This window comes from Hyperoodon ampullatus (assembly GCF_949752795.1).
Source record: "Hyperoodon ampullatus genome assembly, chromosome: 10".
Lineage (NCBI taxonomy): Eukaryota > Metazoa > Chordata > Mammalia > Artiodactyla > Ziphiidae > Hyperoodon > Hyperoodon ampullatus.
This window is the reverse complement of record NC_136923.1, coordinates 7,745,277-7,761,516: the sequence shown is the minus strand read 5'-3', so window position 1 is coordinate 7,761,516 and position 16,240 is coordinate 7,745,277. Positions and strand designations below refer to the sequence as shown.

The 16,240-nt window shown below is 52.1% G+C and overlaps 1 protein-coding gene across 1 annotated transcript; it reads left to right on the top strand.

The window, feature by feature from the left end:
- Positions 1-4,871: 4,871 nt before the first annotated feature.
- On the top strand, positions 4,872-15,752 carry IL17RE (interleukin 17 receptor E; the record flags this gene model as incomplete). Its single annotated transcript, XM_079714083.1, has 15 exons — positions 4,872-5,008; positions 5,873-6,045; positions 6,901-6,998; positions 7,261-7,420; positions 7,515-7,654; positions 8,572-8,640; positions 9,557-9,623; positions 10,591-10,766; positions 10,847-10,894; positions 10,977-11,025; positions 11,200-11,348; positions 13,527-13,595; positions 14,330-14,381; positions 14,461-14,559; positions 15,048-15,752. 15 exons carry the CDS (start codon positions 4,872-4,874, stop codon positions 15,602-15,604), a joined length of 2,043 nt encoding a protein of 680 aa, XP_079570209.1. The 3' UTR covers positions 15,605-15,752.
- Between the last annotated feature and the right edge of the window lie 488 nt (positions 15,753-16,240).

Here is a 16,240-nt window from a genome sequence, read left to right as displayed (position 1 = left end):
ATGCACTCTGAATTTATTGAATGAAGTAACTTGTTCTATTGTAGACTAAAGTCAGAGCAAAGAACTAGAGTGAAGGGTAGGATTTGGATAGCAGAGAGGTACAGATGGAAATGAGTGGGTAATGGAGTTATGTGCACCAGGCACAGATTGCTGATTTTTAAAGAACCGGGATGTAAATAATTATTATTTAAAAAAAGAATTTAAAATTTATTTGATTACTGGAATGGTACTTTACAGTCTTGTAGTGCTTTTCAAGACCCATTATGAAGGGACTTGCCTGGTGGTGCAGTGGTTGAGCATCCGCCTGCCAATGCAGGGGACATGGGTTCGATCCCTAGTCCGGGAAGATCCCACCTGCCACAGAGCAACTGAGCCCGCGTGCTACAACTACTGAAACCCATGCACCTAGAGCCCGTGCTCTGCAACAAGAGTAGCCACCACAATGAGAAGCCCGTGCACCACAACGAGGAGTAGTCCCCACTCGCCGCAACTAAAGAAAGCCCGCGCATAGCAACAAAGACCCAAAGCAGCAAAAAATAAATAAAATTAAAAGAGAGACCCATTATGAAAATTATTGTCCACACGAAAAGAGAGCCGTTTGGTTCATTTTAGTTTGCTGCTTGTTGGCTTGTTGGGATCCTGCTTTTTGGGCTTTCCAATCCTTTTTTCCCCCTGCCTCATGGTTGTAGTATTCCCTGAAGTAAACAAGATTCCCTTTGAAAAGGATCTTGATTTAGTGGGAAGAGCACTGTATTTGGATCAGAAGACAGGTTCAGGTACCGAGATCAGCCCTGCCAAATTCACAGGATTGTTCTGAAGATCAAATGAGGTAAAATCTTGTTGAAGGTGCTTTAAGAACCCTAACACTATACAAATGTGAGGAATGGTTATTAATCCCTAATGTTTACAGAGCTAGAGGGTGTAGGCCTTGGAAGAACCCTTAGTGAGCATCTAGTCTATGGGAAAGGCAGTGTGGTATGGTGGAAAGAACAGTTTTTGATATTACACTGACTCAGGTTAGAAATCTAGCCAGGCATTTTGCTACCTTTTGCCTTGAGGGAGATATCTGAGCCTCTGTTTTTATCTAACGTATGGGGATCATAGCATCTACCACCCAGGGTTGTTGTGAGGATTAAATAAAATAATGTATATAAACTGTATAGTACATAGTAGGTGCTTAATAAATATCAAAATCCCTTCCCTTGATGAGTAGTGTTGGTGTTCCCCTCTCAGATCGGGGGTCCCTTCCTCTTCTCTTAAGCATAACTTCTTGCATCGGTATTCTGGAGATTGATCCCTTCTGGAAGAGCAGGAATAAGAAAGGAACACTTGTGTACTCTTGGTTTTTGTTGGTCTAATTGGTTGGACCTTCTTGCCCAGGGTGCCCAAACAGTAGGCACAGTTGCCCCAACCGACCTTGGGAATCTGGCATTACAGAAAGAGCCTGGAGACGCTGCTGCATTATCTGACCAGCATCCATGCATGGGTAAGGCTTTGTCAGGAAGAATGGCTGCCCAAGGACCCCACAGTGTACTCTCTACCTGAGCACACGTAGGGGCCTGCCAAGACCTCCTGAGCGCCTGGCTTGCTCCCCACTTAAAGGTTATTGGAGAGTAAAGTCTGGATCAGCTCATTCAGACACAAACCACAGGTGAGATAGGCCTTGGCCACCTTCCAAAAGGACAGGACTTCTGTGCTGCAGGCCTGCCACACACCTCTGTTGCCTTTACTCCAGTTGGCCCCCTCCTATTCCAGCCACAGAAGTACTCCTCCCTTGTTGACACTTGCCAAACAATCCCTGCTGTCCTAGAAATCTGATCACTGATAACTCACTCCTGTAAGACCTACTATCCTTTTTTCTTTCCAACTATTACAATTTGTCCCCCCCCATGTTGTTAATCCTACCAACTCATCACATCGTTCCGTCTAGTACTTCTTTTTTTTTTTAAAGCCCTTCACGACATCTATTTTTTTTTTTTTTTTTTTTTTTTTGTGGTACGCGGGCCTCTCACTGTTGTGGCCTCTCCCGCTGCGGAGCACAGGCTCCGGACGCGCAGGCCCAGCAGCCATGGCCCACGGGCCCAGCCGCTCCGCGGCATATGGGATCCTCCCAGACCGGGGCACGAACCCGCATCCCCTGCATCGGCAGGCGGACTCCCAACCACTGCGCCACCAGGGAGGCCCACGACATCTATTTTTTAAAAAAATATTTATTTATTTGGTTGCACGGGGTCTTAGTTGCAGCAGGCGGGCTCCTTAGTTGTGGCATGAGAACTCTTAGTTATGGCATGCACGTGGGGATCTAGCTCCCTGACCAGGGATTGAACCCACGCCCCCTGCATTGGGAGCACAGAGTCTTATCCACTGCACCACCAGGGAAGTCCCCTCAATCTAGTACTTCTGTGGACTACAGGGCCCAGAAACCACAGATCTCCCCAAGCAGTGTGTTCTGACAGAAAGAGCTAGAAAGACACGGGGGTGAGTCTCAGCTCTCCATTTTGTGTTTGGACAAGTTACTTAATCTTCCCAGTGTTTCCAAGTCTGTAAGATGTTTAGTAAGACTGACCTCAAGGGTTGTAGTACCAATAATATGAGATAATGTGGGCAAAGCACACAGCCCAGAGCCTGATAGTAGGAGTTCAGCAAATTGTGATCTGACCCCCTCCCCGTTCCCCAGGGTGTGCTGGAATTCACCCGCTGTGCTTTTTACTTTAAATCCTTTTTGGAACAGGCTCTACAATAAACTAGCAAAACAATAAAGTACAGGGCTTCCCTGGTGGCGCAGTGGTTGAGAGTCCGCCTGCCGATGCAGGGGACGTGGGTTCGTGCCCCGGACCGGGAAGATCCCACATGCCGTGGAGCGGCTGGGCCCGTGAGCCATGGCCGCTGAGCCTGCGCGTCCGGAGGCTGTGCTCCTGCAACGGGAGAGGCCACAACAGTAAGAGGCCCGTGTACTGCAAAAAAAAAAAAAAAAAAAAAAAAAAAAAAAAAAAAAAAAAAAAATAAAGTACAGACCTCCTTTTCTCTGTCCTTTCCCCCTTTCTTCTTTCTTCCTCTGCCTTTTCTATGTGGTCCTTTTCTTCCCTTTCTGTTCTTTATTTCACGTGTGTATGTGTCTGTTATTTCTTTTCTGCTTCTCCTACCATACCTTAGCCAGGGTCAGGGAGCAATTAACCAAATATTTTCACTGTGAGAATCAAGTCAGAAGATAAAAGGAGTCAAAAGAGAAAAGTATTCTAGAATGGAGCCAAGTTTCTCACTTCACGCACCCAGCATTAGAAAACACATTATCGGTATAGATTTAAACCATTGTGGGCTAGGTGAAATTTAGGGGGAAGACTCCCTAACCTGTCTTTAGTATGGCTAGACCACCCTTTTCTCCCTTCACATCTTACTGATTTGTTTGCAGTGATGGACTTCAAGGCCAAAAGAGAACTGTGTCAGGCAGGCCCTTTTGGGTTCCCAGGAGCAGAGGGGGGTGAAGCAGTGGGAGGAGAGGCCATAAGGATGGTAGAAAGAGAAATGAACTGTGAGAGGATTTGGAACTCCTTGGGCTGGAGACCTTGACCAAATCATTCTCCTTTCTGCTTCCTTATTTCTCTCTTTATGAAATGAATAATTCTCACTTACCTGTCTTGTAAGGTGGTTAGGAGGATCAAATATGAAAGTGCTTATGAAATGTGAAATAGATAAACGGCTGCTTAGATGAAACATCATAATTTACATTTATTCAACTACAGAGCGCCTATTTCACGACATCCATTGCTAGGCACTGGAAAAACATAAAGATAAGAAAGGGTCTTTCTAAGAAACTCAAAAGCTAGAGAGTATTTTTAGGATAATGGGTACAATGGGGTCTTTAGACAGTGGACCTGAAGACTTAAGAACTAGAATTGGCCTAAAGATAGGTATGATCAAGCTACTAAAGTGCAGAGGGATAATAAGTCTCAAGATACCTTCTCCCAGTAGGTGTGCCCCAAACTTTCTACGGTGTGTGTCACCAAGGTGAGGGCTGAAGCAGATCAAATGCTCCATGAGCAGGAGGAAGCCATGGGACGACGTGGAGGGTCCCCACAGAGAATGGAGCCTCATCAGCATTGGAAACCACAGGAAACCAGGTCAATGCGTGGGACCCACTCCCTCAGCTCCAGGGCTCAGCTATGAGACCTGGGACTTCCTGAGCAGACTGTACTGATGAGTGGATCCTTGAAGCTGGAGGCCCTTTGGCAGAAGTGCTGGAAGTGGCCAACGGGTAGAGAAAGCTGGACCCTAGTCCTGAAAGTCAGCCAGGTGGGAGCCAGGATGCACAGGGGGACGTGAGGTTTACGTGCATCCTATAGTGCTTTTTTGTCCTGCCCAGCTCTAAGTGGTGCATCAGTCACCTGGGTCTCCAGCACCCACTGCAGAGAAGTGCTTGATGGCTCTGTCAGTCTTCTAAGTGAGAGGATGAAGCACGTGTCCAGGGGAGATTCAAGGCCAGGAGCATGCTAAGGGGCGGGTCTGATCTGCAGGGTGTTGCAGGAGTAGGAGGAGTTACGAAGTGGGTGCAGCCACCATCCATCCCCCTGACCCTGTGCCGGCCTCTTGCCTGTTATTTCTCTGCCAGAGCAGGAGCCCCCTTGCCTTCCAGGTAGGGGAGTAGGGTTTTCTGGGCGGCTAGTGTCCTTCAGTCCCTCCACTTGGAGGAGAAGGAATGTGGCCTGGCCGGCTGGTTGGGCTTGAGGAGGAGCTTTGGGGCAGGGCGGGGCAGGGGCAGGCTGAGGCGAGGGCTCCTGCTGGCACTGCACTCCCTGCTGCTGCACGGCAAGGCCCTGCCACCCACCTTCAGGAGGTGCAGCCATGTTCTGGATACCCTGACCCCTCGGAAGCCCATGGGGAGCCCCGGACTGGCAGCCCTGCTCCTGCCTCTCGTCCCGCTCCTCCTTGGCCTGTCTGCCTCTGCTGGTATTGGCTGCCCCTCCCTTCCCAGCTGGAGCACCCTCTGTCTGCTGGCCTCCCACATGGTAAGGTGTGCCTGCTGCTGCTGGGTGGGGACACCTGGCTGGCACAGGCTGGTAAAGCTCCCCACTCTCCGCCTGTCCTTTCCTGCTACCCAAGTCCCTGAGCTCTGATGGCAGCCTCAGTGTGTTCTCTACACCGTCTTGAAGGGATAGTCAAGGTCCTGGTGCACTGAGGGCCTGGGCAGGGTGGAGCTGGGAAGAAAAGAGCCAGAGTGGATGGGCTATTGGCTTCTGCGGACCTCGAAATTAGGTGATGTGAGGCAAAGACCCCAGGGAGAATGCTCCTCGTGGGAATACCTACTAATTATACTTCTGTCCTTTCTTTTCCCTACTGGGCCCTGTGCCTTCAGGATGACAGTTTCACTGGTGAGTCTCATTCCCCGCCCTGCTCGTCTTCCCCATTCTTCCATTCTAATTTTTGGTTCTCAACCTGGGAAGTAGCATAGTATCAAAGAAAAAACGCAAGGTGAGCCTGGATTTGTGTTGTAATTCTGCCACATACTCCGTGCATGGCTTCAGGCAGTGCACAGTTTCTGAGGGGTATAGCAGCACAGTAGAAATGATTATACAATGAAAACAGTTGTCCCTGAGCTGTGGGGAGGGTTAAATGAGAGCCAGGTACATCTCCAGGCACTCTCCCTTAATTGGTCCCTCACCAGTCAGTAATCCAGCAATGATCCTTCCTGTTTTATGGTACATTTTGTTATACTTTGTAAGGCATTTTCCCATGCGTTATGTTACTTGATCTTGACAGCAGCTCCACTTTATGAACGATGAAGCTGAGACTTAGAGGAGTCTGTAACTTGCCCCAGGTCAGTCGGCCAGGATGTAAGTGGCAGAGCTCAGCCTCAAGTCCAACTTTTCTGAGGCAGGAGGGAACTCCTGGGACCTTACCATTTGATTTCCTTCTCATCTTTCACAGGAAGGTCTGCCCAGATTCCTCGCCATACCCTATCGGCCTTTCCCCCCTCCCCAAAGCCTTGGTGTGCTTGGCTCTGCCACTGTCCCTGCTGTTGGTGCCTGCATCTGGTGTCAGATCCTTCGGGTATGAGAAACAGTCCTTTGGGCCATTCTTAGTGGAGATTGGAATTGGGGGAATTTGGGGGGGCCCTAGGCTGACGCTAGTAAAACTTATCCTACTAGAAGAGATGTTTGTCCTGTTCTCAACCTCAGCAGAGAATTAGGCCCTCCTAAAATAGCACACACCATGATTGATATTTGTGAGTTCAGTTGTATCGTTTTGTGAAGGTGTTTCTCCTTTCAGCTGGTACCAGTTCTTGGGATTAAAATGTTTTAGTTCTATGAGTTTACTATTTTTACCTTCTATCTGTAAAGTAAGATCCGTCTCATTCAACTCTACATTTTCATTGCCTAGCTCAGTGCCTGGGGCATAGTAAATGCCCACACACTGCTTAAGAATTGACAGGGTTTTTTTGTTTGTTTGTTTGTTTGTTTTTTTGTGGTACACGGGCCTCTCACCATTGCGGCCTCTCCCGTTGCGGAGCACAGGCTCCGGACGCGCAGGCTCAGCGGCCATGGCTCACGGGCCTAGCCGCTCCGCGGCATGTGGGATCCTCCCGGACCGGGGCACGAACCCATGTCCCCTGCATCGGCAGGCGGACTCTCAACCACTGCGCCACCAGGGAAGCCCAGAATTGACAGTTTTTAATTGTTCACTGTTATAAATAATTCTACCATGAACATCTTTGTATATACATAGTTTTTCTCTACCTAAGAAGAGAAAAAGCTTTTTTGATTGTATCATAACTTAGGACTAAAGAAGTTTGCAATCATTACCCTCCCTGATCTAAAATGACTGACTGTCCAACACTGGGTCACATCTCCAGGTAGGGGAGGGGCCGTGAGGGGCTGGATAGTAAATGTGTCATTCCCTGTGCAGGTCTTCAGTGGGGCTGGCTCCACCTCCTGGTGCAGAAATCCAAAAAGTCTTACAAGTTCCGGTTCTGTAGGAGGCACACGATGCCAGCATCTGCTCAGGTACTCTCCCTGCCAGTTCCAGCCCTGCCCTATACCCCACAACCCTTCTCTTTCTGGCTTCTCGTTCTGTTCTCCGGCCATAAAAGAGAGATGGAAAGAGTGGAGCTCAAGAAGACTATTCTGTCCATTACACAGTTAGGGACACTGAGCCTTAAAGGTTGAGCAGCTCGCCTGTGGTGCCCTGGATTCCAGAGACAGGAATGGAAGCCAGAGTTCCTGATTCCTGGCCTGAGGCCAGCCCGGCCTTGCTCTCTGCCTGCAGAGGAAGCTGCTAAGTAGCCGTTGCCTGTCTGAGAAGGGCCATCACATCTCCGTCCCCTCCCCAGACACCTCCCACAAGGGGCTGCGTTCCAAAAGAACCCAACCTGCAGATCCAGAGAAAGGGGAAGTTCTCTCCAAACGTGGCTCACAAAGGCTTGGAGGTAGGCATGTCATGTGACTGGAGATGGTGGAGCCAAGTAGTGGTACCTGTGCTAAGGCCAAAAGACAAGGCCACCAAGTCCCCCTTCTCCCCAGGGCCTGAGTTCTCCTTTGACTTGCTGCCTGAGGCAAGGGTTATTCAAGTGACCGTTCCTCCAGGCCCTGAGGTCAGTGTACGTCTTTGCCACCAGTGGGCACTGGAGTGTGAGGAGCTGAGCCGTCCCTTTGATGCCCAGGTATGGAGGGCCATCTGCCTGTAAAAGCCAAATCACACAGGGCTGGAGTGAAAGGACCTACCCATTATACAGATGGGGAGACTCAGTCCCAGAGAGAGGTGGTGATTGTCCAAGACTTCCTTACAAGTCTGAAGTGCCTAGCATGAAGACTTCTTTGGTCTAGGCAGAGAACGCAGGGGGCCTTGTCTCCTGGCAGGAGAGGAAGGAAAGGGCAGGCAGAGACCTGGGGCAGCCATGAATGCCTAGCAGAGAAATGGATATGGCACTTACCCCCAGTGAGAGGACCCTCAGTGAGATTCAGGTTGCATTAAGAGAACTTTTCAGTTCCCCCAAGAAGCTGTTCTCCTGAGAAAATAACAAAATGGTCACATCTGTCTTGGTTCCCTTCCATCTCCCTCCCTTTTGTCACTGCTCCTCAGAGAATGAGATGTCCCCTATTCTTCCGGCCTAGGCCCTGACACTCCACCTCAACCTCCAGTTGTCACGGATGCCCTTGTATACAGTTGGTACCATTTGAAGGGACTGATGCTGTACCCGAGTCCCTCAGTTCTCCCCATTTAAAATGGCGATGATGCCTCCCAAGATTACCATGATGCTAGCATTTAATTAATTGAGTTGGTGCTTCTAACACCTAGCACCCTCCCTGGCATATAGTAGGGGCTCAATAAATGTATATTCCTTTCCCCATCTCCTCCCCACCCACCTCATTCCATATATTGAGACACCTAGAGCAGATGGTCAGATTACAGGGCAGAGACCCCCTGAGAGGAAATTTCTCAGAGAAAGAAATGTCTCAGATAAGAGGGAAAGTAGGGTATGTGGTGACCAAGGTCCCAGTTTTCTCCTGCTGTTTTCCAGGGTGCCTCTACTCTTTCTCAGGCCCTTCTTCTTCTCTTCCTTTGCTGCTTTGTCCACAGAAAATTGTGTCTGGGGGCTGCACTGTAGACCTGCCTTATGAATTCCTTCTGCCCTGTCTGTGCATCGAGGTGAGCAGAGGAAAAGGTGTGGGTGGTCCATGGCTTCACTCCTAGGCCACCCAGATAGCACCATTGGTCAAGCATATCTCCACTAAGTCAGGTTTTAAAAGGGCTGGTGTTAACAGGATGCTAGGGAAGACTGGTGCCAGCCTGACAGTGAGCCACACACAGAGCCAGGGATGGAGGTGTCCTGCTGACCATGGCACATTCCTGGGGGTGAGTCCAACCTCAGCCCCACCCAAACTCAGCTTGCCTTTGTCGAGACCCGGCCTCAGCCCACAGAGGCAGAATAGACAGCTGCCTTCACTGGGTTCTGTCACAGCGGGGGCTCGTGGCCACTGCAAGGCTCCATATGGCCCCAGAAGTCTCATCCCCACTAGCCCTGCATGGAAGTCCTCCTCCTCTCCTTGTAAGACTGAGGTGCCTAGCATTAAGACTCCTTTGGACTAGACAGGAAAGGCAGGGGCCTTGTCACCCAGGAGGAGACAAAAGGGAGGGTGCGGGCAGAGACCTGGAGCGGGGAGCACCTGCCAGGGGGATAACATTGGGTGTTGGGCTTTCAGAGGGAGGGGCCCTATGGGGCACTCAGCGCCTTAGGAATCGCTGAGAGTGGAGGCCAGGGAAGGCAAAAGATGAGGAATGTGGACCTCATGATTTGCCTCTTTGTGGGGATACGTTCTCCTCTCCGGGAGAATAGGACTCAGCCCCTCACTCACTGATCTTGCTCCTATAGTCTGGGGTTCGTGCCTGAGTGCCACGTGCCACCCACCGTTGCCCACACCCCACACTTCTTCCCCTCCTCGGTGCCCTGCCAGCTCAGGCAGCTTGCATCTGGGCAGGGTCAAGCCAGAATGAGTTTCAAGTCTGAGTGATGTAGGGAAAGCCATTCCTCTGACCCTTCTTCCCGGCTCCCCTGTCCCCACAGGTGTCCTACCTGCAAGAAGACACCGTGAGGCACAAAAAATGTCCCTTCCAGAGCTGGCCTGAAGCCTGTGAGTGCTGCTCATGTGACTCTTGTGCACGCACAGCTTCTCTCTGTCTCTCTCTCCCCCACAAACGTACGTGTACATGCACATACACACACACGCACTTGCACACCCTCTACACCTGTGTTGGAGGAAGTCCCCAGAAGGCATGCAGGCACTTTCTCTGGAGTCAGTGGGGGTAAGTCATGGGCTACCATGTCTAGCAATCAGACTGCCAATAAATCAGAGCATTGAACATTGTACTAGCACTGTTCAGAAATATCAGAAATACCCACCTCAGGAGGTAATGTCCTAAGAAGGTGGACCAGAGGACCTGGGCTCACATCCCAGCTCTGCCACGTATTCTTCTCTGAGCCTCAGTTTCCTCATCTATAAACTAATGATACTTGCCCTGCCTCACTTTCCAACTCCTTATGAGGCTGGAATTCGATGTTATGTGCGAAAGTGGTTGGTGACATCTATGCATACTTTTGAGCCCAAATTGCAGAGACAGGATTCTCAAACATGACAAACGAATAGCACAAAGCATCCTATGGTCCAGGGCAGGGTTGTAATCAAGGAATAGGCTGTAAGGCGTGAACTCAGGGGAGGGAGAAGCCCATGACGGCTGTCCGTGAGTAGAAAAGGTCTCCTAAAGGGAGTGTCATCTGAGCTGGGCTCAGAAAATGCGCAGGATTTAGAAAGGAGAGAAGGGAGGGGAAAGCATTCCTGATTCTGAGAGGAACATAAGCAAAGATACGAAGATTTCGAGTTGGGGGAGCAGCAGGAGTCGGCCAGAGGGGAGGTGCAGGAAGGAGAGGAGACAGCTAAATAGAAGAGGCAAAAAGAGGGGCAGGAGGAGGCATGCTCGTTCCTCAGGCACGTAGGCAGACCAGGGCTGTGCCAGGCTCCCTCACAAACATCATCTCCCGATGCCCTGGGGATGGGGCTCAGGCCTCCTGGGCCTCACTCTCTGCCCCCGCTGCCCGCCCAGATGGCTCGGACTTCTGGGAGTCGGTGAACTTTACTGACCACAGCCAGCACAGTCAGATGGTCATGGCCCTGACACTCCGCTGCCCACTGAAGCTGGACGCCTCCCTCTGCCAGAGGCGGGGCTGGCACACCCTCTGCGAAGACGTCCCCAATGCCACGGCTCGAGAGTCAGAGGGGGTGAGACGGCCTCCCTAGGACCTGGGTGGGCGGGGCTGGGGCCCAGGGTCCTGCTCCCTAACTCCCTTCTCCCACCACAGTGGTACGTCTTGGAGAAGGTGGACTTGCACCCCCAGCTCTGCTTCAAGGTACAAGCATGGGCAACACAGGAGGGGGAAGGCTGTGCGTGGTTCCTGGAGCTTGCTGACTTGCCATTCTTGGATTTCTCAGTTCTCTTTTGGAAACAGCAGCCACGTTGAATGCCCCCACCAGACATTCGGTGAGCCAATAAGTGACCCTGGCTGGGACCCCTTCCCACCATTTCACCCTCATGCAACTGCGGCAAAGCCAAACTCTATCCCTGCCCTGACTTCTCTGTTAACTGCAGCCCGGCTCCTGTCACCTCCCACAAACCATCTTCTATTACATGATGCCCTTTCCTACCCCCTGGCAGCCCCATCCTGGAACGTGAGCATGGATACCCAGGCTCAGCAGCTGGTCCTTCACTTCTCCTCAAGGATGCCTGCCACCTTCAGTGCTGCCTGGAGCCACTCAGGCGTGGGGCAGGACAGCATGGTGCCCCCTGTGTACAGCGTCAGCCAGGTATGGCCTAGCCAGGGCTTGGCCCCCACTAGAACCTGTTGATTAGAGTACAGCAGGTGGAGGCAAGCAAATCTCTTACAACATCTGGTTATCTATTTACTTGGCCAGCCTTTGTTCAGCTGCCTCCTCTGCCAGTCACTGGGGTCTTCGATGGAGCAGTTTCTAATCCTTTTCTTTTTTTTTTTTTTCATAAATTTATTATTATTATTTTTTTGTCTGTGTTGGGTCTTCGTTGCTGTGCGCGGGTTTTCTCTAGTCGCGGCGAGTGGGCTCAGTAATTGTGGCTCACGGGCTTAGTTGCTCTGCAGCATGTGGGATCTTCCCGGACCAGAGCTCGAACCCGTGTTCCCTGCGTTGGCAGGCGGATTCTTAACCACTGCGCCACCAGGGAAGTCCCTCTAATCCTTTTCGATTTTGAACCTACAGGGATAAACAGAGACAAGAGACTGGCCCTCCCACTCCCAGCTGTTCTCTGGCCCACTCGAACTCCCACCACATTTTATATTGATGCCCTCTCTTGAACCAGCTGTCCTCTACCACTACTCTCCTGCCTTCCTCCACAAGGCTCCTGGCAGAAGTCCTCTATCTTTGGGAGGCAGAGCCCCAGGAAGCTGAAGTGCTCTTCGCAGAATACTGTAAACTACTGACAGATTTAACTCTGTCGTGAACTAAAAACAGTTTGACTAGCAGACTCTCTTCTGTGTATCTGACATAAAAATCACCATCAAATATATCCGCAAAACCACAGCACCAAGCTGACTAAGCATAGCTAGCTTGTTTCAGTTCTTTCTTACTTACATGCAGCTTGTTTATTTGTTTTGTATTCTGTGAGGGCTCCCAAGCCTACAGGTGGTAGGAACTGCTTAAGATTTAAGACGAAACCATGCTTAAGATTGACGACAAAGTCATGTGGGATAACTTAAAATTGAGAGAGAAATCCACGGACTCATTTATTTTTGTGAGCTGAGAACGTCATTGAGTTAACCATGATTTGAGAGCCACTGCATCAGCACCTGCTCACAGCTGGCTGGAGAATGGGGTCTGGGGCAGGGCTGGGGTATGGGGTAGGTGGTGGAGGGTGTTCCCAAAGGGTGGAGACTGATCAACTCTCTAACCAGCACCCAGAGCACAGGGTGAAGCCACATCCTTGCCTGTAGACAGATGGCAATCAGTTCAGCATGCACTTATTGAGTGCCTACTCTGTTCCCACTCTGTATTAGGCCCTGGGAGATACAAGAAAAGTATATAACACAGTCTGCCCCTAAGGAGTCCATAATGTAATAACAGCTACTACTACTAAATGAATACACATTGCACTGCGTACTTTTAAATATTTATTTATTTTGGCTGTGCAGTGTCTTAGTTGCGGCACATGGGATCTTTTAGTTGCAGCATACGGACTTCTTAGTTGCGGCCTGCGGACTCTTAGTTGCGGCATGCAGACTTTTAGTTGCCTGCATGCAGGATCTAGTTTCCTGACTAGGGATGGAACCAGGGCCCCCTGCATTGGGAGCGTGGAGTCTTACCCACTGGACCACCAGGGAAGTCCCTGTATTATAAAGGGGGTTCACCTGCATATTCCCATTCAATGCTTTTCAGTAACCCAGTAAAACAAGGATTATTATCTATCATACACAAATGAAGAAACTGAGGCTCAAGGAGAAAGGAAGTCTATCTCCATGCAAAGATCCCACAGCTAGGAACCACAAAGGGAATAGTTAAGCCTGACTTTGTTAGCTGTGGTCTCCTGACTCTACAACTTAACGTTCTTTCCAATGGACAAGCTGCCCCTTCAGGTGCGCAGGACAGAGAAGGGAGGCAGCATATAATTAGCCTCCTGGTTTGTGAGCTGCTGGAGGACAGAGACAATGTCCATGCCCGCCTTGGCTCCTCAGGGGCTGGCACAGAGTAGGCACCCAGAGTATGTTGACAAGTGCCTGATTGCCTGATTAATGTTTATCTGTGCAGCAGTTCAGATCTGGGAACGATCAGCGGGATCTGGGAATGAAGCCTGGGAAGGCTTCTTGTCAGGGGTGGCACTTGGCCCTAAGCCTGGGTAGGGTTTGGGTAGGGGTGGTGGGTAGAAAGGAGGAACACAGCAATGGGCAAAGGCTCAGGGGCTGGACAGAGCCAGATCTGCCTCTATGGGGACAGTCATTCTGCTCTTTTTCCCCACAGACTCGGGGCTCAAGCTCAGTGACACTAGACCTCATCGTTCCCTTCCTGAGGCCAGGGGGCTGTGTCCTGGTAAGGAATCCTGCCCTCACTCTGCTGCATATACTCCCCTGTCATCTGTACCACAGGTGACACATGGGGCAAATCCAGTCCATAAAAATGTTTGATTTGGCCAGCACGGTGTTCAAAATTGGAATTAGTTGCCACCACTTAAATATTGGGAGATGTCACATTTTAAAAAGTTGATTTCTGGCGTCTCTTGAAAAAAATCAGAAAACCTGGTGCTTTGTTTCCACATTCAGGCATGGTGATCATGGGCTGGAGCTTAGTGGTGTCTGATTACTTCAGTCAGGGCCTGTGCCTTCCGTGTCCTCATGGATGCTCTGGTTAACTTTGGGTTTACTTTCTTTCTTTTCTTTTTTTTTTTTTTTTTTTTTTTGATGTGGACCATTTTTAAAGTCTTTATTGAATTTGTTACAATACTGCTTCTGTTTTATGTTTTGGTTTTTTGGTCCTGAGGCATGTGGGATCTTAGCTCACTGACCAGGATTGAACCCGCACCCCCTGCATTGGAAGGCAAAGTCTTAACCACTGGACCGCCAGGGAAGTCCCTGGGTTTACTTTCTGAGTTTGCCACTCTTCACCTTGTTCTGTGCCCAGCCAGAGCTGGACCAGACACAAACCCTGTGCTGGAGGAATGCCCTATCCAGGGGGATTCCCCTTCACTATCCCCATGCCTTATTCAACTTCCCCTGGGAGGAGGGTTTACCCTGGCTTACAGGGATTGGGGGGCTCTGTGCCCTCAGGTGTGGAGGTCAGATGTCCAGTTTGCCTGGAAGCACCTCCTGTGTCCGGATGGTGAGTTCTTGGGCGGGGGGGAGTGAGAAGGAGGTTGGGCACTGAGGAGCTGGGCTTGGCCTCACCCTGCTTGACTCAGTCTCTCATAGGCTCCTGGGGCTCTTGATCCTGGCACTGCTGGCCTTCACCACCCTACTGGGTGTTGTTCTGGTGCTCACCTGCCAGCGCCCACTGTCAGGTAAGCTCACTGGGGGTAACCTGGGGATTCAGACTTGCTTGGCTCCTAGGCCAGTTGCCCCCATCCCTCCCCTGCCCAGGCTCCCTTCCGAAAGAGCCTTGTCCCTGCCGCTGCACCCCCCTCCCTGTTACCCAAGGCGGTGAGCCTCAGGCCCCCTAGTGGGCAGGAGTGGTTAAGGCAGGGCAAAGGTCCTTCTGCAGGTGGTTCACTGCACCAGTCTCTAGGCCAGACGCTAGTGGGGCGGAAATCCAGCCTGCGCTGCACCTGGCGCCCTAGCCCTCTTCTCTTCCTGGGCACCTTTATCTAATTAGCCCAAAGGTGCCCTCTAGGCCTGTAGGCTAAAACTGCCTTGGGTACCCATCCCCAGCGCAGATGAAGAAAGGGGGGGTGGTGGAGTTAACCCTATCATGTAGCCCTGAGGCGTGGGAGGAAAGGGCTGGGCTGTCCCTTAGCCCCCCACCCTGTTCATCTGTTGCTCCCACCCCCAGGCCCAGGTCGAGCGCGGCCGGTGCTGCTCCTGCACGTGGCGGACTCCGAGGCGCAGCGGCGCCTGGTGGGAGCGCTGGCTGAACTGCTGCGGGCCGCGCTGGGCGGCGGGCGCGACGTGATCGTGGACCTGTGGGAGGGTACGCGGGTGGCGCGCGTGGGCCCGCTGCCTTGGCTCTGGGCGGCACGGGCGCGCGTGGCGCGGGAGCGGGGCACCGTGCTCCTGCTGTGGAGCTGCGCCAGCCCGAGCCCCGCCGGCGGCCCGGATGCCCGCGCCGCGCCCCTGCGCGCCCTGCTCCGCGCCGCCCCGCGCCCGCTCCCGCTGCTCGCTTACTTCAGTCGCCTGTGCGCCAAAGGTGACATTCCTCCGCCCCTGCGCGCCCTGCCCCGCTATCGCCTGCTGCAAGACATGCCGCGCCTGCTGCGGGCGCTGGACGCGCGGACTTCTACTCAAGCCACCAGCTGGGGCCGCCTCGCGGCCCGGCCGTACCTGCGGGGTCGCGTGGAGCTGTGCCGCCAGCTGGAACGCGAGGCCGCCAAACTTGCCGATCAAGGCTGAGCAGAGCTCACCGCAGTCCGGATGTCTGTGGCCGCAGGCCTAGGGACACTGGCTGGAAGCCCCGAATGAGGCTTCTACCCTGGAATCGTTGGATGCCTCCTAGGGGCCACTGGCCACAAAGCCTTACGCTGCCTCCCACACTCACTGTCCCCGCGCGTTCCCCACGTTCCCCCAGGGTCCAGTCTCTTACTTATGCTTATGCTTGAGGGTTCTCTCCCTCAGAACCCCCAGGGAGAGTCACTCTTTCCCGAGAACTCCTCTGACCTCAGTGCTGTTGTGAGTGGGGGATCGTCCCACTTCCTCTCTCTGAAATTCCGGAGAATAGTCTGCACGTGCTCCAGTCCAGGCCAGAGAGGTTGGGACGGGGGTTGGGGAGGCAGGAGACATGGCAGCTCTGAGTGGGAGGCGGCTGCAGAGGGGGTAGGGGGGCAGAAAACCCCTTTGGGAGCCAGGGATCCCCCTTTTCCAGACCGGGGCCCTGCCCAGAGTGGGAGGAAGGGAGGGAGGGAGGGCTCTGGACCCAGGAAGGAGGCTTTGGTCCTGGGTGATGGGGGCAAAGGTGGGACAGTGGAGATTGAGATAGAGAAAGTTGAATAAAGATGAACGTGATGGAGAAACAGAAACACACGGCGCTTT